The sequence below is a fragment of the Zootoca vivipara genome, chromosome 7 (genome assembly GCF_963506605.1).
Source record: "Zootoca vivipara chromosome 7, rZooViv1.1, whole genome shotgun sequence".
In the NCBI taxonomy this organism is placed as follows: domain Eukaryota; kingdom Metazoa; phylum Chordata; class Lepidosauria; order Squamata; family Lacertidae; genus Zootoca; species Zootoca vivipara.
Window position 1 is genome coordinate 36762835 of NC_083282.1, and position 27113 is coordinate 36789947.

A 27113-nucleotide genomic window follows, 5' to 3' on the forward strand; every position below is an offset into this window, starting at 1 on the left:
TATAATCCAGGAGGAAACACCCCATCTTCAGTTTATTATGTGCAAACTGGGCTGGTGCTTCTGTTTTACAATGGAAGCAGATGCTTCTGTTTGCCATATAACTGTGCCAGAGGAGTGGGGAGCACACAAACCCAAAGCTTGTGCCACTAAACCACTAAACCATAGCTTACTATTACAGCTGAATCGGGCTACAGGAAAAGGTAGAAATCTGGCTGTAAATGTGCCACGTGGGGGTTATGTGCAGGTTTGCAGCATGCAAGAATGGCAGTGTAGGCTTAGTCCCTCCCTCCCTCCCTGGTTTCCACCTCCTGAAAACTGACCACACACATACAATAATTAGGCTTAGAGAAAAGGTCCCTTTCACATAAATGGGACTAATTGCCATGCACATTTCACAGCATGCAGGGAAAGCAGGGTTAGCTCCTCTCCAACTTATCCCCGTGGCAATTATGCGTATTGGGGGGGGGGGAGAGGCCCAAGCTGAAGTGAATGCAATTAATTCTTCTTTATAGGCACTGATGACTGTTGCACTGCACTTTATAGTCCGGGACAACTGTGACCCACAGTTACAGTCCGCAGCTTTTGCTTAGAAAAGTTTTTTATCTATTAATTGCTATAGGTATAAAATGGCTACAAATCATGCAGCGCAACAAGTAACAAAACGCTACTGTACAGCACGTACCAATCTGGTAATACATCAAGTGCATGACAGCACCTAACATAGATGACATAGCCTTTTGATGGAAACGCTTTCGAGCTGGGGGACCTGTCGGCAGGCTTCTTTAAATTTCACCCGATTCATTTGCTTAGGGGAGAAACCAGCATGACAGAATGTTGCCGAGCCTAACAAATTAGGGCTGACCTGCAAACTGCTATTTGCTCAAGAAGAACAGGGATAAAATATCTTTTTTTTCTTCTTCCCTGGTGGTGCTACCAGAGCACAGCCGTAAGTAAAGCAAAGCAAGTGCTCAGCGAGAGAGCTGGGCAACAGATGTCAACCCGTATCGTATGTCAGGTAAACAGCAATGGCACATGAGGCTAATGATCTGAACCTGCTTGTGAGAACATCACGCTATCCTAAAGCCATGCTGAATCTGTAAATTGTAGGGACCTCCCATCACGCCTCCAGGCCAGTTGCTCCAGCAGCCAAGGAATTGCTCGTCCAATACCACCACAAAGGAATACCATATACCTAAAAAAAAACAACAACTCCTACAGAGCCCCATTAACACTGATGCAAGAGCTGAAATATATATGGCTAAAACTGCAATGTTATATGAAAGGAAATGTCCATTTGCATATACACAAATGGGGGAGTGGCAGATAAATTCCATCTGCTTGGTGCACGTATCACTATGACACTTACAGAACCAAAGCACACCTTTTCATGTGTGTACATGTGTGATAAATATATATATATATGGGCGAAGTGTCATTACGTTGGCTGATTTTAGCTATTGAATTAGATGAATTTGCAATGGATGTACCAAGACAGGTATTACAACCATACTGCAGAGGGGTCACTTTTAGAGATCAAGTCATGTTATGAGTTTCTATTTTCTTGAAGAAATGCCCTGAATGAAATAACAGCTATATTAAGATACCCTTAGGGAAGAGGACAGACAATACCACTTCCTCGCCTTCTTTACAGTTCCCTGTCAAGGTAACAGTTTTTGAGGAATTTAAGAAGAGTCTGCCAGCGGTGAATCCAAGCACTTTTGAGATCTTGATTCTCGATGAACAGTTAGAGAAGCAGAGGTTCCTTCAATATCATGTCAAGATGAGAGCTACCAGAAGAATAAACCATTTTACAATAGGGACTAGGTAGAATATAGGAAACAATCTAGTATCATTGTCAGAAATGTTTCTCATCTTTATTATTAGAAAAGAGTTCTCTCTGCCAGACAAACCAAAAAAAACAAAGAACTTGATATGGAAACCAACAGGCGCATCAAAATAAATGCCAGCGAAGGATGCACTAGTTCTACCTTACAAGGTGAGCTGGCCTCACACAGGAAATCCTGAGTTTTGCACTAAGTTATGGAAATGGTCCCTATATCCAGGTGGCGCTGTGGTTAAACCACTGAGCCTAGGGCTTGCTGACCAGAAGGTCGGCGGTTCGAATCCCTGTGACGGGGTGAGCTCCCGTTGCTTGGTCCCAGCTCCTGCCAACCTAGCAGTTCGAAAGCACGTCAAAATGCAAAATTCCTAGATAAATAGGAACCGCTACAGCGGGAAGGTAAACGGCGTTTCCATGTGCTGCTCTGGTTTGCCAGAAGTGGCTTTGTCATACCTGGAAGCTACACGCCGGCTCCCTCGGCCAATAATGCGAGATGAGCGCGCAACCCCAGAGTCGGTCACGACTGGACCTAATGGTCAGGGGTCCCTTTACCTTTACCTATGAAAATGGTCCCTATATCCATACTGAGGCTGCTTTTTGTGATGTGTGCATTCACTATTCCCATTTGGTCCGTAGGTAAAAAGATTGGCTTCTGCTTCTTTGACCAAATTAGCAAAAAGAAACCCAGAGTATCTATCCAGAGCATTAAGGAAAAAAGAAAGCACTTGTTCTTATCCAAAAGGTTCTTAGTTAAGTCTGTTTTAAATTATAACCTGACAATGCAAGTGTGAATTTAGCCCAGTTCCTTTGGCAAATAATGAAACAAGATGATTAGAGCATCTTAACCTAGTTCTGCCTGCCAGCACAACTTTTCAGAAGCTCATCTCTCTCTTCTTTGCCCAACAACAGCCCCATGATTAAAGAAATAGAAATTAAGATACTGTGCATCTTGACACTCTGGGAGACTTTCAGTAAGAGATGCATTAACAGCAAGCCAACAAAATGATTAATTTAACTTTTCTTTTTCAATATTATGCTTACACAAGATGATTACAGCAACTATTTAGGAATTTATCCTGGTTTATATAAGAGATTGTTAGTTGCTTTTTTTATGAGATGAGTGAATGAGACTTGGACTGATGCAATAGACACAAGTAAATTGTGTCTATGGTTCTTCCAATGTAGTCTAATGGTCAGGGACCCCTCACCATTAGGTCCAGTCACGGACGACTCTGGGGTTGCGGCGCTCATCTCGCATTATTGGCCGAGGGAGCCGGTGTACAGCTTCTGGGTCATGTGGCCAGCATGACAAAAGCCGCTTCTGGCGAACCAGAGCAGCACACGGAAATGCTGCTTACCTTCCCGTTTGGAGCAGTACCTATTTATCTACTTGCACTTGACGTGCTTTCGAACTGCTAGGTTGGCAGGAGCAGGGATCGAACAACGGGAGCTCACCCCGTCACAGGGATTCGAACCGCCGACCTTCAGATCGGCAAGCCCTAGGCTCAGTGGTTTAACCCACAGCGCCACCTGGGTCCCTTCACCCAATGTGGTCTACTCAGCTATTAAAACATGGCACCTACCTCTCCCCCCCCCTCTTTAAAGGTATACAGTCAAACAAAAGAAAAGAACAGTAGGGGTGGCTACAGATCAGGAGAACTGCTTGGCACTCTGGAAAAGTAATGGCAGCCTTGGGTTCATATATCCTCATAACAAGGCTGTTAAATTTGCAGGAAAGTCTCAGTATTGGAAGCGTTTCAACAAACATAAGCTTGCTTGGTGAAGCTGAAAATTCAGTGCAGAAAGCCACCCACCGTGGGAGGGGTCCTTACACTCACTCAGCTGTCAGGGGACGTTCCATCTGCACGACCTGTTGTGCAAATAGCACTGCCTGATATTGAAGCACAACGGCGCAATAGCTACTTGTTTGCCTGAGCATCCGAGCCTCTTTATAGCCTAGCCAAATTGCCATTGTCATTAAACGTCTTTCCAGAGGGGAAAGCTATTATTAAAATTAACTCTTTTGAATTGCAGTTAATGACTTAATAGATAAGTTGTTATTATGAGATGTGCCAAAAGTTCACAGAGAGGGGGGAAGGCAAGGCCCATCACTGCAGGACTGGTACTTCCACCAGCCTTTGGAAGGAACGCTACCAATCTACAAACAGCTTGCTCAAACTCCATGTTCTCTTCCTCTAATTTTCTGTCTCAACAAGTTCACAGATTCCAGTAAATTACTATCAGTATCTCTTCTTCCCTGTACACAGCTCTCTAAATTCTTAGTAAGCAAAGTCCGCTTTAGGAAATCAAGATGAAAAGAAAGCTGGCCATTAGGTTGCATAAACGCAACTGAACTGATTTAATGCACAGTAGAAAAATAAACAGCATGGTTTTTTTTAAATAAAACAATAATAATCCTAACCCCAAATATATAAACTCTGTCCAAAAAAGTTAGTTATGGTGAAGAATAAAACTGGCCTATTGCCAAATAAGACAGGGTCTTGTTCTTTCCCTCAACATTGTCAATTGTATACTGCAGATTAGAATTGTAGTAGTGGATCGCTTTGCAAAAGCAGGAGCTGGCTCTTTGGCAGCTAAACTGAGGGTGGAACTACAGGTTCATTTCCGCACTTCCAGTCATAGCTGCCAAGTTATCCCTTTTTTTAAGGGATTTTCCCTTATGCTGAATAGGCTTCCTCGCGAGAAAAGGGAAAACTTGGCAGCTATGCTTCCAGTGTGCCTTCGAAGCACATCCACAGAACCCTGCTGCCTGTGGATAAGCAAAGGGCACAAGAATGGCACTTGAATCTTTAGCCTCACCTACTGCTTTCCTCCTCCAACAAACACTCTCTCCATGCTGCCCACCTCCAGCAATGGATCCAGGTCTGTTTCTATCACAGACATGGACCTGGGACCTGAGCTGGAGGAAAGCAACTGGTTGCGGGGAGGAGCTGAAGGGAAAAAATGACAAGGAAAGAGTTAAGAGAAGGGAAATTGTAGACCTCCAGAGTTGCTTAGCCAAGCAGCAGCAACAGATGGGTCTTGAAGAAACATAGTGGAGTTGGAGCATGCAATTATGTTCTGAAGATCCCACTGAAATGTATACAATCATCCAGCTGTCTGGTAAAAGAAGCCATAGAGGAATGATCACCAATTCAGGCCATTTAATGCCCATTATCAGTCATCAGTTGTAGAGAAATGAACTGGGATTTTTTTGCTCATATTCCAACTCACTCTCAGCCCACATTCTCCACCTGAAAATTATCAGCTATTGTCATCAAAACACTGGATAGGCTACTCTTATTTAAGAACCAACTGGGAAAAGATTTTTGGGAATGTGGCTGCAAAGCGCTTTGTTCACCAAGTATTATATAAAACATAACTACCAATCCTTGACATGCTGAGCGGAATAAAGTGTTCAGCATCCTGGGTGTGGCAAGTATTTCTATTGAGCAACAAGACACCTGCATTGTGCTATGCAGGTCACAATATGTCTGTTTTATTGCATTTCTAGAAAATAAATGAGAAGGCATTACCATGAAGGGAAGGCCTGGAGAAATGAAAAGGATAATATATGGCCAAACATTTGCTCAGGAAGGATTTTCTTCTCTTCTCCGGAAACTAAGAGATAACCCAGAGATTAAGGAAGGAGAGATTTTGGTCCCCCCCTTGGGCATTTTGCACATGTGGGTGTGCATCAGTGAAGAGACACATCATTTTCATTCCCCTTTGCTACAACATTGCTTGTGTTGCAAATATGGTGGCAAGAGATAAGGATAAGAAAAAGAAGGCTTCCCAAAGTCTTTGAAAAGCAGCCATATGGAGACCAGATGTCGAAGGTAGTTCTTCCTCAGCAAAATTACCCAACAGTGGAGTTTTAATGCTTTAGTTAAAGCCTGGGTTTTATATCCACATATAGAAATCTGCCTAATTAGATAGCATACTTTACTGTAACAATTTTTTTAGAGCAGTGTCAAATTCAAGTGAGTGGGTGGGCAAATACCCTAGGGCCAGACTCACCCAAAAAGGGCCAATTCTATCTTAATTCACCCATTCACAACATGATAAGCTGTTTCCCTTTGGAGGAGGACGAGTGGAATGGAGTAGAAATGGAAAGGGCATGATAGGCTGGCTGGTGTCCTGAACAGGAACATTCCACACTGTGACAGTTTGCTGCAGGTCCGTTATCCCAGTTATAGTAATCTAATGTAACTGTTTGAGACCCATCTCCTTATTTAACCTAATCAGGCCAAGCTAGTTAATAGACCTGTGGATGAAAGTGTTGGGCTTTGTGAGGAACAGAGCCTACAATTCCTCCCCACCCCGTCTAAATTTTAATGTAGGCAAGGCCAAGCAGAAAAGTGCAGAGTTTAAGCTTTCACATCCAGACTTCCTCTGATTACATACCTGCAGAGAAGCAAAATCTTTAGAAGCACAGGCTCCGAGAATAGCAGCGCCCGTCAAAACAGACTCCACCTCGTGGGCCAGGACAACAGGCATGCCTAGACAAAAACAACACACATCTGTTAGAATGCTCAAAGTGGGGGCGGTGTGAAGACGATTAAAAGCAAAAACAAACAAAAAACCAGCTGGAGGATTATTATCTGTATACCCTCTGTTGGCATGGTTGCTTGTGTGATTGCAGGTGGCGCTGTGGGTTAAACCACAGAGCCTAGGGCTTGCTGATCAGAAGGTCGGCGGTTCGAATCCCTGCGACGGGGTGAGCTCCCGTTGCTTGGTCCCAGCTCCTGCCAACCTAGCAGTTCAAAAGCACGTCAAAGTGCAAGTAGATAAATAGGGACCGCTACAGCGGGAAGGTAAACGGCATTTCCGTGTGCTGCTCTGGTTCACCAGAAGTGGCTTTGCCATGTTGGCCACATGACCTGGAAGCTGTATGCCGGCTCCCTCGGCCAATAATGCGAGATGAGTGCACAACCCCAGAGTCAGTCACGACTGGACCTAATGGTCAGGAGTCCCTTTACCTTTACCTATAAGGTTCTTGGTGGCATTTTCTGTGGTTGTAGAGACATGAGTGTCCTTTCGGGTTTTAAGTATGCACCAATGCACCATGCCAGTGAATAGAAAAATAGGAGCTGCCAGTTTGCCAAGACAATGACAAGGAACCAGAGAAGATGACACGGAAACTTTAAAAAGGAAGACACAGGCTGGTTCTCACATGACCCCGTGAGATGTCCCCAGTCATACAGACGTCTGGAGGACAGAGCTGCACTCATGTTCTGCTTAAGGTCTTCCCATGGGCATCCTATCAACCACTTTGACAACAGAATGCTGGACTAGATGGGCCTTTGGTCTGATCCCGCAGGCTGAGCAAGAAATAAGAACTTAACTTTGCTGCTGCCCAGGAATTCTCCCCCAACCTCCCACTTTGGGTTATTTTGCTCCCAGCTAGTCTTGATATTGGAAAGCAGCGTGACCCTAGACAGTGCATGGATGAAATATGGAGGTTTTCAGTGGCAAAAATGTTTTGACACAGAAACTTGTTTAAACTTATCAGAGAGCTAAATTAAGAATCGAGTTTACAGCTGGCACGTTTTAAATGTACTTTGAAACTTGGCTGCTTGTGTTGCTACTCTGCAAGTGCCTTCACAATGAATGCATTCATCTTACCATCTGAACAATATGAATCTGAGGCTTTTAAGTGGTCTATGAAATTATCTATTGGTAGCCTGCATAATTGGCTAATGGGAGCTTGCATTTAACAGTAATATATTCAGAATTTTCCTGGAAGAATAGGGGATTGATACAGGAATGTTAACTATTTTATCGGATAGATTTTAATGAGGGCAAGAGAACCCAGAGCATTCTAGTCAGATGAACTCTGACATCCCCCGTCAGTCACAGTTCCTACAAACAGGAAAAATTCCAAGGCCGCAGAAAGGCCTCTTTGTCCTACATTGTACGTGGTCATTAGATACAGTCAAAGAACCTTGGTTTAAAATTTAATCAGAATTATCTATTAATAGAGCTTTAATTTTAGACATCAGAAAGCAGCTCTCAATTCCAAGGCTATTTGAATTAGATAAGGAAAGGTGTGGACTTGATAAAATATTGTTTGACTAATAGAAAGCACCACTGTGGCAATAGTCTGCTGCGTACATCTAGCCTAGGTCAAGACCTTGTGTCATGTGGTTCACCTTTTCTGCTTTCGTGAAATGTAATTACATAATGCTGATTTCCATCTTTCTTCCTGCATCAAGGTAGGAAGTCTGGTTTGATGTTCAAGTGATGCAAATCTCCCTGCTAAATAGCTAGAATCCAAGATTTAAACTTGATCTAAACCACATTGGCTCTTCTTAAGAAGGGGGCAAGGGGGGAGGAGAGAGAGAAAAAGAACCTGTATGGTTCATAGTTTTGTTTTCCCCTCAAAGCTGTAGAACAAAGGAAAGATGTTTTCCAGAGGTTAAAAACATAGGATAACAGCATAATGGATGTTAAAAAATAGCCCTGGATAAAGGCTGGGTTTAGCTGAATTTGGGACATGTTCTTCTTACAAACACTTAATTTCCTATAAAGATTTTTGTCATGCAGGCTTAATAAAATACATCCCCTAAAGTAGGACATATTGCATTTTATTAAGCAGTTTCTGCTGGCTAAAATGTGCAAAGTTTGAGTCTCAAAAAGTGCCCAAAGCTTGCAAATCAATTAACATTGCCCTAAATTAAAGGCACCCCTTTACAAACCTACTGCCACAGATTTGACACACTCAAACCAATGGTATTAACTGACAATTGATGAAACTTAACTGATTTATTTTCAACCTACAGTGGTACCTCGGTTTATGAACACAATTGGTTCCGGAAGTCTGTTCATAAACTGAAGCGTTCATAAACTGAAGCGAACTTTCCCATTGAAAGTAATGGAAAGTGGATTAATCCATTCCAGACGGGTCCGCGGAGTAACCGTTCATAAATTGAAGCGAACTTTTCCATTGAAAGTAATGAAAAGTGGATTAATCCGTTCCAGACGGGTCCGCGAAGTACTTAAACTGAAGCGTTCATAAACTGAAACATGGGTGTAATTGGTTTCAGAAGTTTGTTCATAAACTGAAGCGTTCATAAACTGAAGCGAACTTTCCCATTAAAAGTAATGGAAAGTGAATTAATCCGTTCCAGATGGGTCCGCGGCGTTCATAAACTGAAAATTCATAAACCGAGGTGTTCATAAACCGAGGTTCCACTGTATATATATAAATCCAGCATCCTCTTCTCACAGTGGCCAACCAGAGGCTTGTGGGAAACCTGCAAGCAGGACAAGAAGACAAGAGCCCTCTCCCCTCCCGTGGTTTCCAGCAACTGGTATTCAGAAGCATTATTGCCTTCAAGTGTGAAGCCACAGCATAGCCATCATGGCTAGTAACCGTCAATAAATCTTATTCTACATGAATTGGTCTAATCCTCTTTTAAAGTTATCTAGGTTGCTGGTCATCACTGCCTCCTGTGGTTTAGCAATGTGCTCTGTGAAGTACTTTTCATGGCCCACTTTCTGAATGTTCCCTCTTACTCACCTTTTCTCTAAACTAAAAGGTTCCATAAAGAAGGCTGAGCGCCATAAAGAAGGCCATAAAGAAGGCTGATCGCCGAAGAATTGATGCTTTTGAATTATGGTGCTGGAGGAGACTCTTGAGAGTCCCATGGACTGCAAGAAGATCAAACCTATCCATTCTTAAGGAAATCAGCCCTGAGTGCTCACTGGAAGGACAGATCGTGAAGCTGAGGCTCCAATACTTTGGCCACCTCATGAGAAGAGAAGAATCCTTGGAAAAGACCTTGATGTTGGGAAAGATTGAGGGCACTAGGAGAAGGGGACGTCAGAGGACAAGATGGTTGGACAGTGTTCTCGAAGCTACGAACATGAGTTTGACCAAACTGCGGGAGGCAGTGCAAGACAGGAGTGCCTGGCGTGCTATGGTCCATGGGGTCACGAAGAGTCGGACACGACTGAACGAATAAACAACAACAAAAAAGGTTCCAAATGCTGCAACCTTTCTTCATAGAGGAGTTGCTCAAGCCCTTGGTAATTTTGGTTCTCCTTTTCAGAATCTCCAGAAACATCTCTTACACACAACCATTGCTCTTTGGCAACGCCTATTCATATCAACGTGGAGTTATGTTGGAGAACGTTCTGATGGGCTGGACTAAATATTTTCATACTGACTAAATATTTTCTGTGTGAATTATTCTAATGACGCACAGATGGACAATGGTTTATAAAGTTATTAATAGGACTAGAGATTTTATTTATAAAACCTTCACAGCTGATCATACTAAAAGCCAGAACTGAAGAACATCAGGTCAGGTGGCCAAATGTGGCCCACCAAACTTCTTCTTCTTCTTATATTAAATTTTATTCTGCCCAAGATTACAGGGCGGTTTACAATATAAAAACACAAAAAATACACACCATAATAATGAACAAAAACAATACACCCCCAGTTTAAAGAGCCATAGATTGCTTAAGTAGCCAAAGGCCTGGGAGAAGAGGAATGTTTTTGCCCAGTGCCTAAAGATATTTAACAAAGGCACCAGGCAAGCCTCCCTGGGGAGACTATTCCACAAACTGGGAACCACAGTAGAAAAGGCCCATTCTTGTGTTACCACCCTCCAGACTTCTCAGAGAAGAGGCACACAAAGAAGGGCCTCACATGATGATCTCATGATCCGGGTCAGTTGATATGGAGAGAGGCAGCCCTTGAGGTATTGCGTTCCTGAGCCGTTTAAGGCTTTGTAGATCAAAACCAGCACCTTAATCTGGCCCTGAAACTAACTGGCAGCCAGTGCAGTTGGGCCAGGATTGGCATGATATGCTCAAACCATCTTGTCCCAGTGAGCATCCTGGCTGGTAAATTCTGCACCAGCTGAAGTTTCTGGATCGTGAGGCTGCCCCACATATAACGTGTTACAGTAATCTAACCTTCTTTTTCTGCTCGTTTGAATTTTCCAGGCCGCATCCAGCCTGCAAAGACCATACCCACCATTGGCCCTCCTTGCCCCCCAAATGCTTTTGCCTAGCTGGAAGGTGTCCAGAAACTCTTACAGTGTCTCTTGCTTGTCTGGACAGAGAGCAGAGATGGCTGTGGGTGTCTGTACATAAACTAAGGTGCTGTAGACAGATAAAATTTGCATTCATTGCTCCACCCACTTTAGCTCTGGCCCTTCCTACCACTGTCATGTGGCCCCGGGAAGGCTGCCCAGAGGAGAATGCAGCCTTTGTACAGAACAGAGTTCCCCACCTGTGTTATAGGCCTGTGTATTCTCTTCCCCCCTAAACAACAACACGGTAGTAGATCCTGTTCCTTAACCATATCCTCAAAACTTACCAGTGATGTCTGCATGCATCTGCACAAAGAGAGGGTTCTTGCTCAGCCCACCACACATGAACAGAGTGTTGACATTGTGCCCTGCAGCTTGCATTGTTTCCACAATATGCCTTGTTCCCAGCTTGAAAGTGAAGAGAAAATAAAGAAACATCGATTAAGAAAAGAGGCTACAAGAAAAACAGCTGCTTAAAGAGTTGGGTTGTTGGCTGTTAGTGTTGAAGAAGGGTAGAGAAACATGCAAAACACCTAGAGAAGATAATGGCTACAGTCGGATGTTGTGATTAACCATGCTTTATCGTGACAAGAATGAGCTCAGGTGAGCCTTGGACTCACACACTCTTCCCTTTCCTCCTCTGGTTCACATGCCAGGATGTGATCAGATGCTTTTGCATCTGATTTCAATTAAGCACAGTTTAGTGCTACAGCGCAAACCTAAACCATGGTTAAATTTTATCTATTGTTTACTGAAGCAAGCTAGCTTCATAACCCCGTTTTTTCCTGCTGACTGAGACAATAAACTGTGGTTAATCAATAATGGAAATGAACACTTCTCAACTCCACCTTATTATGGCGTTGGGAGGGTGCAGCATTCAGACCAGAGGTTCACCTAGGCTTGTGCACATCATGGTAAATGACGCTTTATCATGTTCTGAAAGCAGCCAATGAGAACCAGTTCCAGTGACTCTTTATTAGTGAGCTTCCTGGGTTTTTTTCAGACAGGTGATTTTCAGTCCGATCCAGAGACATGCAAGTTCCCCATTGAAGAAATAATTGATAGGACAGGGGAGAAGATTTATTTCACTGAGTGCCCCCACCCCAGCAGGGAACTGTTGAAAGCACCAGAAGCATGATAGCAGGCAAACAGTCTTCTGCCTTTTAGGAACCTTTTGATCAGAGCCATAACCACACATGGAACTGTGAGTTGCTGGGGCAATCTCTGCTTGGAAGCCCGCTCTACTGATAGATCATATGTCACCGGCTTTGGTATTTTTCTACTCTTTTAACAAAGAACATCCACTTTGTGTTCACAGAAATAGAACTGCAGAGATTCACCTTGGCACTTGCTCACCATCGTTTTTGTGACATTCAATATACATCTAAGGCTCACAAAATTCAAGATCAGACAAACATTACTGAATACGCAAGTCCTCAACAAAAGCCCATGCTGCCATCTTTTTCATAACAGGAGACTGTGGATCTAGATATAAGGCAAATTAAGCCATGGAAGGATCAGCTAAACTAATAAAAAATGTTGCTGTGACGTCCCATGTGTAAAAAAACAGGGAAATTACATTTCAAGATATAGTGGTGGTACAAACCAAATTCTGGTTTTTCTTATTCCAGGATTCATTTAAGAATAGAAAAGAACAGAAGAAAATAGTACTGTATGCAAAAAATGTTGTCCCTTTCACGTAGTCACCACAAATCTGTTCTGGGGGTTCCCCTCAACCCTCCAGAGCATATGGGAGGGTGGAGGAAGAGGAGAGGGAGGGAAGTTCTGCTGCACAAGGGCAAGTCCTTGCATGTACAGCACAACTTCATTGCTAACAACACTTAATATTTGGTCAGTTGTCCGGAGACAACAACTGCTGTATAAATGAATCAGGAGTACATGAGTTCACATGTCAGCTATAGATGTTATTTGACAAACACAGTTGTTGCATGAACGCTAGTGTTACTCTGCTACTTTAATTGCTGAGTTTCAACCCAACATTTAGGACTGAAGAAAGCAAAAGCGTCAAAAGCAAAACTCCTGCTAAATCTACCCCTTGCCAGACCCAAACAGTAAGGAATTCCCTCAGCTTTTATGCCGAAACCTCTTTTGAAGCGTGGCCAAAGTTTACGGGAAGCTTTACAATCGACAGAAAATGTTTCTTCAGACCCAGTCTGGTTATTTAAGAAGGGGAACGCAAGTTAAGCTTCAGCTGTTTATTATGGCAGGATTGTGTTTCAAGGGTATTTTGGTTTCAGATAGGTACTTTTGGCAAACTGTAGCAACTATAAGCTCAGCTAATGAAATCCATAACATCTTTACAGACACTTAAGACGAGTGCTTTAAGCCAGAGGGCCACAATTTCGATTATGGAAAGAATAAACTTTTAAATATATTTTTTAAATCTTGCCTTGAGAATACAAGTATTATTGCCCTTAACAGAAAGTTTCACGTGATCGCCTCAATGATATTCTTTTCCTATCTCCATAATCCACATTTATGAGCGTCTATAGAGGATACTCCTGAATGTCAACATAGACACAAATGACCACATATACATGTCACACAATGCCATGCATGGGGAACCTCTAGCCTGCCAGGGTTCCTCCTTTGACTTGCAAATACATTTTTCGCCAGCAGCATCTACCTCTCAGACACCTGATGCCGTAGGTATGAAGGTAAAGCCGTAGGTATCAAGCAGCAACTGAAAGCATTGTGACTGTTCTCCCAATCATCTCTTTGCAAACATAGTTTCCAATTGGCACAGTTTAATTCTGGCACCAAATGCAAGCTGGGCTGCTTTAAGTCCAGGCCAGACCACTTGGGAGCCGACAGGAGTTCCCAAATGGGGCCAATCCCTGCCAAAACCAGTGGAGCTCGTCTCCAGCGATGAATTTAAATTTAGCACTGAATACAAACCCTGCTAGAATTGGATCCAATTATGAGCTTGGGATTGGAAACCCCCAGTGCAGCCAATGCCAGCAAGGCTTGCATTCAAAGCAAATTTAAACAGCACCAAATGCAATCCCTGCTGCCAAAGGACCATTGGAACTACATGGCATAGCGCACACTCCTGCTTCATCTCTTAGAACAGGTATTACATAGCGCACTGCTTAAATTCGGCACCAATTGCAAGCCCCTCTGTCTTCCTAGCTTTCAGGTGGTTGACCGGTAGGCAGGTCCTCAAGCCTACGTGATTCCCTACCTCTGGGCTTAGCCAGGGTTTGTGTAAGCCAGGGTTTGTTTAGCAAACTACAAACTATGAATTGTTCCACAGAAGATCAAACAAATCATGTCATGTTAAATGATGACTACCTTGAAAAACTTCAGAGCATTCATTTTTCCCCTCCACTGGGTGGCACTGAGGTGGTGGCCCCACTGGCAATCTCCTCGGAGAGCTATTTGAAAATTGCATCTTTCCAAAACTGATGTGCAAATCTCTCCTGTATCCAGATAACTATAAGCAGTACAACCTTCTCACCCAACCAGATTTTTGCCCTTCTTCTGTGGCATGGCATCTGAACAGAACTGAATGATGCTATGGATTAGGTAACCCGTGATTCCTTCTCAGGCAGGGAGGAGTCTGTGTCAAAAGACATTTGTGGGCCATACCATTTGCATCTCTACGGCTGACAGAAACGTTTGTTAGGTTATGGGCTGAGCTGGGAAATGGAAAGCTTGGGAAGCAAGAAGTCAAAACCACCACCATGGGTCTGGCAAGCCTGCCTCAAAACAAAATAAGGCAGGGATGGAAACTGGATTTGGCCAGTAGGCCAGATCTGTAGTTCCCCTCCTCTCCACAGGTCAGCTTTTGAGAAGTGGGCAGAAAAAGTTAAAAGGGGATCCCTGTAACCGTGGATCAGCTGATTGGAAGTACAGCGAGCCCCTGTGAAGGCAAGTGCCCAGCACCAATCCAGTTTGCCATCAAAGGAGCTCGCTGTAACAGCCAATCAGCTGATCCACTGTTTTACAGGGAGTCCCCTTGAAGGCATGCTCCCTGCACCATTGGGACTCCCTGAGTGGCACTGACAGGGAACCCCACTTCCAAATGAACAAGTGGAATTACACTCCATATGGTTTGTATGTGTCCTTTGTTTGTAGCTGTGCAAATACTTGTCCCTCGCCAGATATCACACAGGGCATCAAGTGTGGCACAGGTGGCCTTGGTTTGTGGGGAACGGTCTCGTGGGCCCATCCCAGGCCTAATTAGGCCTGCAGGCCAAACCTTCTCCAGTGCCAATGTATAAAAACTCCAGGTCAGCAAGGGCAGGGATTATGGTTGCTGGGTTTGTAAAAACAGAACTGAGAGTTCAGCAGCACCATGTGGATTGTAAATCAGGTGTTTGCACAGGAGGTGCTAATTATGCTGTAGCTATGAATTGCAAATTGTAGGCAATCTTATGGGTAGAACTGAACGTTGATTGAAAGCTCATTGACTTTTTTCTCCCCCCTAGGGACTGTATTTCTGTACTGTATGGAGCTTGAACAATTTGAAATACGACATTAAAAACAATTTAAAACAATTTAATGTTCTACAAAGAAAACACTCTAAAACTATTCTTACATTTATCTGGGGGAGAAATGGTTTCCCTTAGAAATGAAGCCATTTCAATGCTAAACTAAGTTAATTTGACATAGGCATAGAAATATGCAAACTGTGAGACATCAAATGCAAATTTCTCCTTTTTTGCAATGTCTCTCACTGAAAGAAAACAAAAGGTCAGCAATAAGTGGCAAAAGTTACATTTTTTTTGCTAGATTTTAAAGTTAAACTCATGTTTAAGCGTAGCAGGCAACATGCAGCTTTGACTAATGCAAATACCAACTGTAAATTGATGTAATGTGTCTGTATTTAGTGCCTATACAATGTGAACTATCTACTAAAAAATAAAACCATGCTTTTTCAAAAAATAAATAAATAAATACCCAACATGGAACTTTGCACGTTCTGAAAATTAGAGAAAATGGCAGGCTCTCATTAGTTGGGTTTTCTGTTGCCTTAATTTACACTGCTACTACACAGAGAAAAGAACCATCTGTGAAGAAAAATCCAAGAAGACATCACCTTTTATTTTATACATTATATATTTTAATAGTCACTAAAGTAGGATACAGGAAAAGGGGACCAGCAGAGGCTTAATTTCAAAGCACAGTGCAGCCATGTGCAATGAAGCACTTGGAGAATAATAGATGGTTTTCCCAGGATATCCAACTGAGACAGCTTCCACCTCATTAGCCTAGAATAATGCCACGGTGCTTGTTTGGCATTGGAAAGTTGTTGCCTGAAATCTCTTTCATGAGACATTATCAGTAGTTCTCATTTTCCAAGAAAGCACTTGCATTTCTTATTTAAATTTAAAAGGGATGGTAAAGTACCAAGTGCACTGCCATTGCGCTCACCAAAGAGGAGCAATAATAGGGCTAACAGTAATGTATTCCAGGTTCAGTCGGAGTAATCCTGTTTTTGTCAAGAGAACTGTTAAAACAGCGCAAGCGGAATTCACAGATTCTGCCCTCACTGCTGGGCTTCATGGAGTGCCATGATGTGAGGATGCTGAATGCGGAAACTAATCTGTATTGCCTGCACACCTTTGTGTGTGCCCCTCCCCCATCAGCAAACAGCAACAATTGGTATTGTCCAAGGTGACACAAAAACATGGCTGACTTGGACAGCGGGAAGCTAAAGAATTTCCGTTCCATAGCACGCCTTATATCGCATTTGTAATGTGCTTGGAAGGCTGCAGATTTGCATTTCAATTGAACAGAATTCAGCTATACAGTTGACGACGAACAGCATAATAGCTACAAATAGCTCACAAGCAACAGTTCAGACAGAAACAGAGAGGTGGACAAATGTACTCCACTTACACCGTCAGTCTTTAAGAATGCTGACTATTTTCATTCTGAAAAATATACAGTACTAGAAATTAAGCATAGCAACGAAGACTAGCAACCCATCAGAAGCCAACAAGGCTCAGCTGTCAGGAAGGCCTACGTTCTGATAAGCCGTCATTCCATCCCTTGTGGAAAAGTAAGATGAAAGTCTAATTAATTTCTAATAATTAAGAGTGTGCTTCGTCTCTCTTCCCATGTTTGTTTAATGGGAAAGTGTGGTGGCCTCTTAATTATTGCTGTCACTAGGGACTGAAGTAAGTGAAATTCCTCCTCAAAAGTGAGTGAAATTCAGTTTCTTATATTTTACATTATTGTCCTGAGAAGAAGTAGTCTGCCTTCTGGAGGTTGCCCCTAAAGAATGTACAGTCATACCTCAGTTTATGTATGCCTCGGTTTGAGTATTTTCAGTTTAAGTACTCCGCGGATCCGTCTGGAATGGATTAATCCACTTTCCATTACTTTCAATGGGAAAGTTCACCTCAGGTTAAGTACGCTTCAGGTTAAGTACAGACTTCCGGAACAAATTACACTCATACCTCGGGTTAAGTACGCTTCAGGTTGAGTACTCCGCGGACCCGTCTGGAACAGATTAATCCACTTTCCATTACTTTCAATGGGAAAATTCGCTTCAGGTTAAGTACAGACTTCCGGAACCAATTGTGTTTGTAAACTGAGGTACCACTGTAACTTTAAAAAAATGTAAAACCAATAGCCCATGTAGACCAGTCATGAGACAGAGGGGTTATTGCTTTTTTGTTTTGTTTTTATTATGTACTTTGTGTTTTTTATCTTGTATTTTTATGTTGTGAACCGCCTTGCGATCTACAGATGAAGGAAAGGTACACAAATTTAATTAATTAATTAATATTGTCTCCAGCATAACTAAACTGATATTTTTCTCAACATTTCTCAGTGAACAGAAGCTTCCTGGTTGAACTCTTTCTTGCAACAACTTCAGAGGAGAGACAACTCTGCAAACTTAGGGAAATAAGGACTTGGGGGGGGAGCAATCGTTAATATGAACAAAAGAATGAAATTTCCAAATTTCTTGGAGAACGTACTTTTTTATTGCGTCTGCTTGGTAAATAAATTCATAATTCATAATTATAAACCAGTTTTGCAGTTGAGAATGGGATGAAGTAACATTGGTTTAAGTTCTTTAAAGGGAATAACGAAGGGAAGCATTGTAAAAGTGCTGGTTTCCAGTGACTTACTGCAATGGCCTGAATTGTGGCCAAGTAGATAAGAGCAAGATCATCGAGGCCTTGAGATAATGTCAGTCCAACCACCTGTAGAGAAAATGAGCAGAAAAACTTGCTGATGTGAGAATTCAGTACTTTCCAATTCTATCACTAAACAAAGTTCTAGAGCAGGCATCCCCAAACTTCGGCCCTCCAGATGTTTTGGACTACAATTCCCATCTTCCCCGACCACTGGTCCGGTTAGCTAGGGGTCATGGGAGCTGTAGGCCAAAACATCTGGAGGGCCGCAGTTTGGGGATGCCTGTTCTAGAGTGAGTCCCAGGCTTGTTGCTGCAAGTTGCACCCAAACAGTCATAGGAAAGCACCTTTCTCACCTCTCCTGAGATGGGCTACTGCATACTTAGATAGTCACCAGTTTAATGAGCAATAACACAAATCAATCTGGTGATAATTTCCTGGTCAATCGCATTTTTATACATTATTCTTGTCCCCATCCCCTACATACAACATACTTTCCAATGAAATCAGTATATAGGTTCACAAACAGAGAACTGTTCATTTTACTGTGAATCCATCTTGGTGCCTCTCCAGATGTTTGGGACTATAATACCCAACAGCCCCAGCCTGAGGCTGATGGGAGTTGTGCAAACCTGCCTTATTTTGCTGCTTCTAATTGTCACATTATACTTTATAGGTGGGATTCGCCTAAGGAACACCAGCAAGTGGAATCCAGCTAGACTGGTGACTAGGAATGGCCGCCAAGACCATATAACAGCAGTCCTGAAAGACCTACATTGGCTCCCAGTACGTTTCCGAGAAAATTCAAAGTGTTGGTGCTGACCTTTAAAACCCTAAATGGACTCAGCCAAGTATACCTGAAGGAGCATCTCCACCCCTATCATTCAGCCCGGACAGAGGTCCAGCTCCAAGGGCCTTCTGGCGGTTCCCTCAGTGTGAGATGTGAGATTACAGGGAACCAGGCAGAGGGCCTTCTTGGTAGTGGCGCCCACCCTGTGGAACGCACTCCCATCAGATGACAAATAAATAAACAACTCTGGCACTGGGGGACGGAGAGTAGGCAGGGGCGAGGCTGGTGCGCATCCCAGGGGCGCCGCCCGCAGGGGCGTGGCGCCCCCATGCAGGTGGGGGGCAGCCGCAATGGCACCCTGCCGGGATCGCACTGCCGGGGGCGGTGCGCTCCCCCGCACTCCTCTTCCTCTGCCTGTGCTGAAGGCAGCCCTGTTTAGGGAAGTTTTTAATGATTGATGTTTGTAATATTCTGTTGGGAGCCGCCCAGAGTGGCTGGGGAAACCCAGCCAGATGGGCAGGGTATAAATAATAAATAATAAATTATTATATTATTACTTGTGCAATCGGGTTTTCATAGAATCATAGAGTTGGAAGAGACCACAAGGGTTTCCTTCCTTCCTTCCCTGGGCCCCCCAAAATTGGCTATGGGGGAGAGAACCCCCACAAAAAAACAATGCACAAGAGTTTACACTTCTTAATGCTAAATGTGGATTTAACATTTAATTGCTTTCTCTGGAAGAAAGCAAGCTGCTTTGGCAGAGAAGGTATTGCTTGTGCAGGCCTAATGGCTCATGGGTTAAAATAAGGATGCAAGAAGCAGTGGGCAGTTTGGGAAAGTAGCCTTTCAGATGGGATAGCACTTTTTTTGTTTTCTCTGCTAACAGTTAATGCACCTTCTCATCTGAAATTTGCTGCTTTTCTATACTTCAGCTGCTTGGTCAGTCCTGTGCAAAGCTCAAAACTAATGTGATTAAAAATTTAAAATGTGTCAAAACATACCTCCTTACGTTTCAGTCAGATGATATGGGAAGTATCCTGAACTTTTGCATCCTACAAAAAGTTCCAATTTCAACAGCAACAAATGAAAGGAAAATCCCTAAACTCAGTGGGGATTTCTATTAAAGAAGGATGGTAATGTTCAAAATACAAATGGTCATTTCAAGTTCTCATTTTATCCCATTGTTCTGTTCTGACCCGTTTTCAAAGGCAGGCTGTTTCTTACCATGCCCTTTAGTGTAATATCTGCAAGGGGAGATCTGTTGCCATGGAAATCTGGCCAAACATGTAAATCAACAGTGAGGAAACCCACAGGCAAAGATTTCTTAATCAGATCCAGGTGACCGTTCAAGTATGTATATATACTTTGAGCACTGCAAGAAAAACAAGTAGAAAAGAAAAAGGGGTGTGGGAGAGAGAGGTTATTCCTCGAACATATTGCATGATCTGTACTCCTAAAACAGATATACACACAAATTATCAAAAGGCCTAGAAAGCCAAATTAAAATACGGAGAGGGAGTTGAAGTGAATGAGAAGACGATGTCAATATTTTACTTTTCAGGCTGAACAGCATGGGATGGGTAAGAATCAAAAGTGGAACTAGGATCTCATCCTAGCAACACCTAAGAAGAGGTTTGCATCCTGATCCCAAGCACATTTGTTTAATCTCGTTTAATTTGAGCCACACACTTGCAAAAGCACCAGCCAAGTCTCACTGACCACATAGATCAACGGCTAGCCCTTCCCCGACTACACCTACATGGCAAGCTTGAGAATTGCCGCATCTCGTGAAATCACCAAAGAGCTAGCTGCATGCATGGGATTTAAACACAGAACGTTTGCACGTGGAATAAATCATGGGAATTACTCATGAATATTAATGGCATTTTGCAAGCACAGTGCAAACACAGCATGCTCAGCAACGGAAGCCTTGGGTGCAATCCAGAGAATTCTCAGTGTGCTTAATTTCCATTCATATCAGTGGAACTTAAAAGTGTGCTTAGTTTTCTCTGGAATGTACCCAGAGGGTGAAATCCAAAGAAAGTGAAAACAAGCCAAATCCTACTGAAATCCATGGGAATTGCAATCTAGCCTTCAATTGCATGCACTGACATGCCAGTAAAACTAGGCTACTATTACCACACTTTATAAAGCTCTAGGAAAAAACCTTGGGAATAGGCTTTTACAAACATCAGGGATGGATTTTTAAAATTCTACTGTTAGTTTTGCCTTCCAGGGAGTACCGAGAAGACTTCATTTTCAGAAAGGATGGTCAATAGGAGAGCATCTTCCTCTAATTACAATTGATTAGTCATTGTCTCAGTTTTGGAGGTCCAAATAGTGATATTCATTTAGCCTCTGCATGTATATTCAGTCATGCACTAATGAGCTCCCTGAGGGAATTTGGCATGTGTTTACTACTCTGACTTATGACCTCCTTGCAGCTGTATATTTATATTCTGCATTTAAGCATTCAGCTGCACATTGTTTCAATTAGGGCTTACCATGTGTTTGCTATCTGAGGATATCATTCAAAATGAAGTGCACTTGGAAAGCATTAAAATAACTAATTCATATCATTATTCACATACTTTAAAGGTTGTTTTATGTGACTTGTGGAGGAAAACACAGCAATAGTTTTGTAAGTTACTACAATTCTTTAGTAGCCTTATTTCGTTTCCATTTGTCTCTTTATGTCCATAGCCCTTCAATGAGGAAGATGGTAAGCAGAAGGGAGAAGAGGACTTTCCCCAGAATAAGTGTGCAAAGGACAGAAGACTCAGCTGAGAAACAGCGAGCTTCCATTGAGATGGAGGAATAGGGGAAACCTGGTGGGAATATCTTGTCTCAGGGCAATTAATCTTAAACCTTAATCTTAAATCACTAGATAGTTTGAGTTTAAATCATTTAGGAAATTAAGGAAAAACAAAATTTCAGTTTGTAGGAAGTCACTCCCCCAAACCACAACTATGTAAGATTTATATAGCACTGTAGGCTGTTTTCTTTGAAAAGCTTCACATTGGTATAAAAATAAAAAATGACCCCAAACTTCGGCCCTTCAGATGTTTTGGACTACAATTCCCATCTTCCCCGACCACTGGTCCTGTTAGCTAGGGATCATGGGAGTTGTAGGCCAAAACATCTGGAGGGCCGCAGTTTGGGGATGCCTGCACTAAGCTATGTTGACCAGCCTTCCCCCGCCTGGTGCCCTCCAGAAGTATTGAACTACAATCACATCAGCCACAGTGAGCATGCTGCAGATTGAGCTAACTGTAGTCCAAAACTGTAGTCCAAAACTGAGGGCACCCAGCTGATGCAGACAATTACTCTCTAATCCAACTGGCAAATGCTCTTCAGCATCTGAAAGCTACCCAACACCCTTTCAAAAACAAATACACTCTGCAGATGCTAGAGCATGAACCTCAGGTCTTCTGTTATTACAGCTATGATATATGCACATCATTTCTATGCTTATATTGTAGAATGGGAGTTGATGGTGGGAGATCATCTCCTGTATTAGTTCATAACAGCAGCAAGTTTTGAACTACAGTCTGCTCAAATTTTTAACGCATTAATTCCTTTATGCACTAGGACAGAGGTTTTCAACCTCTTTGGGTCCACGGTTCCCTTGACCAACTACATTCTTTCTGCGGCACCCCTGTGGGGCTCAGGAGCCCAGTTATGTCACCCCTTGCCTGCAGAGCTGGCAGCCCCTCATCCCTTTTTGAAGACCCTCCCTAGTGGAGTGTTCCCTCAGCCTCCTCTCCTCTCCCCTCTCCTTGGGAGTCCCCTGGGCAGCCACAGCTGTCGCCCCTGGTCTCTGAGCTGCCACCTCTGCCCCCAAAAGAAGTGCCTCCTCACACTGCCCCACAGGGACCGTTGAAGCACTCCGTGGCCAGTCCCAGAGGCACCATTTGCCTGGGGAGCTTGTAGCCAGAGCTGCTGCTGCAACAAACAGCCATGCAAGCCTTTGGGAGGCAGAGACGTGAGAGGGCATCAGAGGAGGAAGGGAAGAAAAAGGGGGCAGAGGCCAGTGTTGCCCACAGCACCCCTGACCATCACTGAAGGCACCCTGGGGTGCCACAGCACACTGGCTGAAAACCATTGCGCTAGGAACAGCAACAACAATGACAACAATAACAATAACAATACAGTGCCACTTTTCCCATCCTTTACCAGAAGCCTACTAACCAGAGTATGATCCTCCATTGCTTTTCACTTTCTGACTCGGATAAAATAGCAAATTCCAAGCTTGACTAAAATTTCCTCTGTGCACCCTAGCAAAGATGTCTGACTCAACCTTGCAAAAGTGGTCATAGGTGCCTTAACAGGTGGTATAAGATGATCTAGATGTAATGTTCAAACCTAGCTACTCAGGACCCTCCTGGCTTCTTTCCAGTCAACACAGCTACTTGGTGTGCAAAGTAATATAGAGAGAGAAAGGATGGTAATTTTATGTGACCTGTTTGCTATGTTTGCAACTATAAACTCACTTCATTAAAGAACGGTCATCTGGAAAGCATTAAAGAACTGCACACATGCCTGTGACAGTAAGTGCTATAAGTTTCTTTACCAACACACTTCTGTCCAGCATCTCTGGACAGAACCAAGTGCAGCATCTCAAATGCGCTTGCTGGCAGTGCTAGAGCTTCTTCTCTGTCTTATTTTCACTATGCTAAGAAATAGAGATATCATGGAGATTCATATTTCCTGTCTTGGAATACAAGTCTTGAGAGGATGTTACATTTGCAACACAAGGCAAGAATCCCAACCCCTGAATTTATCTCTGGGCACGGCTGTCCACAGAAATAATTGGGCGGGGAACAAGGTCTATGACTTGCCCTGACTATTCACAGCCTTTATATGTCTGAACCCTTTGCAGCATTGCGTTACATGGTTCTGAAGAGAACCATATAATGTTTTATTGTAAATTTGTTTAATTATATTGCAGCTTTAAAATGGTTGTTGCCTGCTCTGGGCTCATGAAAGTGATGAAGGGAAGGATATAACTCTAAGTAATAAATGAATTAGACACATGGCAAAATGATTGACTGGCCACTGATTAATAGAAGGATGAGAACCACAATTATTTCCAGCATGTAAACCAGAGTGTAATAGGCTGGCAGAATTAACATGGCTGCACTGTTGCTTTTTCTTCTCTTACACTTAACAACCTCACAGGATGAACACATGTAATGCCTTTGTTTGTTTCTTTTTTCTAGACATCTACTTATGTCTAGAGCAAAATGCCAATAGCAAGGTAGCTCGAGTTATACCTCACCCCTAGAATTTAACACCTTCACATCTGAAACGTGAAATTCTGCTAGCCTGAGGCTGCCTAAGGTTTGGTGCATAGGCTGTCCTACATGGAAGTCTTTGATGTGCAAAGCAAAAAGGCCAGGCATACTATTTGGCATTAGGACAAAAGTATTATAGCCTACAGGTGAATGTTCAGCGGACCAGAGTTTCAACCATTTATTCCTGAATACCTCTATTATTACATTTGTAGAAGCTCAGATGGAAAGCTGACTATAGAAATGATTTCTGCGGTGGCAATTTGATACATGGAGCCATTTTGCAAAGGGAAAATTTGTGTCCAGGTAAACAGCTCCAGATAGTCGACACCTAGACTGCCCAAACATCCATAAGCGTATTTTACAAGGACAAATAAAAAGTCAACTTCTGGTGACGTCAGCACATGAGAAATGCCCACGTGAATCAGTCCTCAGGTGGGCATGTTCAAAACAAGAAAGACTGTATTCCAGAATGGGAAGGATGAAAAGCCAGCTTGGAAAGGGAAACAACTTAATATGGTGAGAAAGAGCCCAACCCACATCCCAGCTAAGCTGGAACATTCCAGCTGAACTAGTTTCTGGAAGGCTGCCAAACTGCTGTTTCTAAGACAGACTGTAAAATGATGAAGAAATAAGGATGGTGACCTGGCTGCAGATTTTGTCTGTAGCTCTGGGAACGCAGCGTGTCCTTGGACGACATGCTCTATCTTTGGGGGGGAAAAGAAAAGTAAGACAGAGATGAGTGTTCATATCAGTCTATGATATATGGTAAGAGTTTTGTGGGTCTTGACTTTTTTTTTAAAAAAAAATCTAATTTAACTGTATTTAGTCCAGTTTTCTAGTGAACTTAAAGGAAAACTATATGCCGTGTGTATTGCCGAGTTGTGTGCGGTTACAATGTTAGCAGCCAGTTACACAGACTTGTTTCATGGTTTATATGCAACTGTGCATTCAAAAGATGTGCATAAAAAGAAGCACTGAGTTAAACCTTGTCACTCTATGCCAGGCATAGGCAACCTTGGCTCTCCAGATGTTTTGGAACTACAACTCCCATGATCCCTGACCACTGGCCCTGTTAGCTAGTGATCATGGGAGTTGTAGTTCCAAAACATCTGGAGAGCCAAGGTTGCCTATGCCTGCTCTATGCCAACAAAACACACAAATGTGCACGGACATTAACTTCTGGCTTGCTTCATCCTATGCGCCAGTCCAAGATACAGCAGCATATACAGCGCAAGCAGGGACTTGCACTCCTACTGCTGGAGAAATGTGACGCTATGCCTGAGAATGGGCTAGCTTTGCTCCGCATTCCTGGACACACTCCCTTACTATCAAACATTAATGCGTGCGCCAATTGACACACACACACAAAACAAAAAACAAAAAAACACAGCTCTCCAAATTAAAAGTGTTGGAAATTCTGCCCCACTCAGTTCCAATAAGCAAAAGGTAAGCAGCCAGGTAATTAAACTAACATATAACTGTCCCCCCCCCCATCTAAAATGGCCCAATTTTAATGCATACGCTTTGACCTCAGCAACTCTCCTGGTAAGAAAGCCTAGTGCACAGAGGCATCTTTCCCATAGAGGCTAGTGGTGCATTGCGCCAGGGCGCCAGCCTCTCAGGGGCGCTGGCAGGGCGCAACGAGCCACTAAGCCCTCCGCGTGCGGTGACAGCTCTGAGAGAGGCGCAGCATGGCGAGGACGTGGAGGAAAAGAAGCAGCCGCCGACTGTGGGAGGCCAACCTTGTTGCCTTGGCAACTGGCTGGGCCCGCCCCCTTCGCTTCGCGCGGATTGGTGGCTGCTTGATGGAGGGGCGTGGTGATGGACGTCGCAGCAGCGGTGGGGAGCGGGTTGCCAAGGCAACGGGGCGGGTGAGAGGGGAAAGGCTCAGCCCACAAACAGCCCCATCTCTGCCTGCACGCGCCTGCGGAGTGCCCAGGCGGCGAGGGAAACTGCATCTCGCGGCCACGGCCATGGCCACACTCTGTCCCTCGCCCCCCTCGACAACTCCAGGCCGACGGGGCCAGCACAACTTTGCCCCATTCAGGGACGGGGGCAGATCTGGAGCCGCTCCCGCCACTGCTGCTCCTGCAGCTCCCTCAGGCGAGAGATGGCGGCCATTGGGCCACGCGGCCTCCAGGCCGGGGAGGTGGTGGGAGCCGGGGAGCTGCCCATGCCCCGGCCGGGGCAGAGGGGGGTTAGTGCCAGAGGGAGGGGGTGCCGGAGGGACCTTTGCGCCACGGCGCTGGATGGGCTTAAGACGGCCCTGCTAGTGCACGTTCACTACCAACAAAACAGTCTGGCAAAAAAATGATTAGGATAGGATAGGTGGAACTGCCGCCCATGGGCACTTTCATGCTTTTATTTTAAATATGTTTATGTGTCAGGTTAAAAAAAGTTAATAAATATACAAATATTTGTCTGGCTCCTTTATCTCCTGATGTAGGGAGAAGAGGCTATTTTGCCTGCCTCAATCTTTCTTCTGTTGATAACATGGACAAAGCTTATGAGGAACCAACATTATAACTTCTATAACTACCAGTAATGCATCCGTTCTAGATGTATGGATGATTATAAGATTTAAACGGACACGTTCCCTTATCACAACTGGCTCCAGCTAGCTTGCAGCTTTATCAGAAATACGGGGATTTCCATTGCAGTTCATACAATCCCACTAGCTCCCAACACATTTAGAGATTAGCAGTTATTCTTTTTCAGACCCTTTACTGTGAAGAGGAAGCCAAACTCACCAGCTTTCCTGTAGCACTCTGGCCTCCCTCATTTAGCCAGAATCCCGGCACCATAGCTGAGTCATAGGGTCCCCAAACTCCAGGGACGAACACAGGGGACTTGCTTATCTGAAGAGGAAAAATCCAGATACTTAAAAGTTTCACACACATCAGGAATCGTGTTCATGTTAAACACTATCTACCTATGTAAATGGCTCATCGTGGTGGCAGTTGCCATGGACCTGCATGATCAAGTCCTATCACAGGGAGGAAAACATGATGGCAAAGCAAG

The 27113-nt window shown here is 43.7% G+C and overlaps 1 protein-coding gene across 5 annotated transcripts in view; it reads right to left on the minus strand.

Annotated features, from left to right (window-relative positions):
* FGGY (FGGY carbohydrate kinase domain containing) overlaps positions 1–27113 on the minus strand; it is a 156252-nt gene that overhangs the window by 30716 nt on the left and 98423 nt on the right. For all 5 annotated transcript variants that reach the window (XM_035124274.2, XM_035124273.2, XM_035124277.2 and 2 more), the window contains 6 exons: positions 26843–26950; positions 24735–24796; positions 20020–20167; positions 18000–18074; positions 11178–11298; positions 6248–6342 (listed from right to left, as the gene is read on the minus strand). In XM_035124274.2, coding sequence (XP_034980165.1) covers positions 6248–6342; positions 11178–11298; positions 18000–18074; positions 20020–20167; positions 24735–24796; positions 26843–26950 — 609 coding nt within the window. The remainder of the gene's footprint in view (positions 1–6247; positions 6343–11177; positions 11299–17999; positions 18075–20019; positions 20168–24734; positions 24797–26842; positions 26951–27113) is intronic.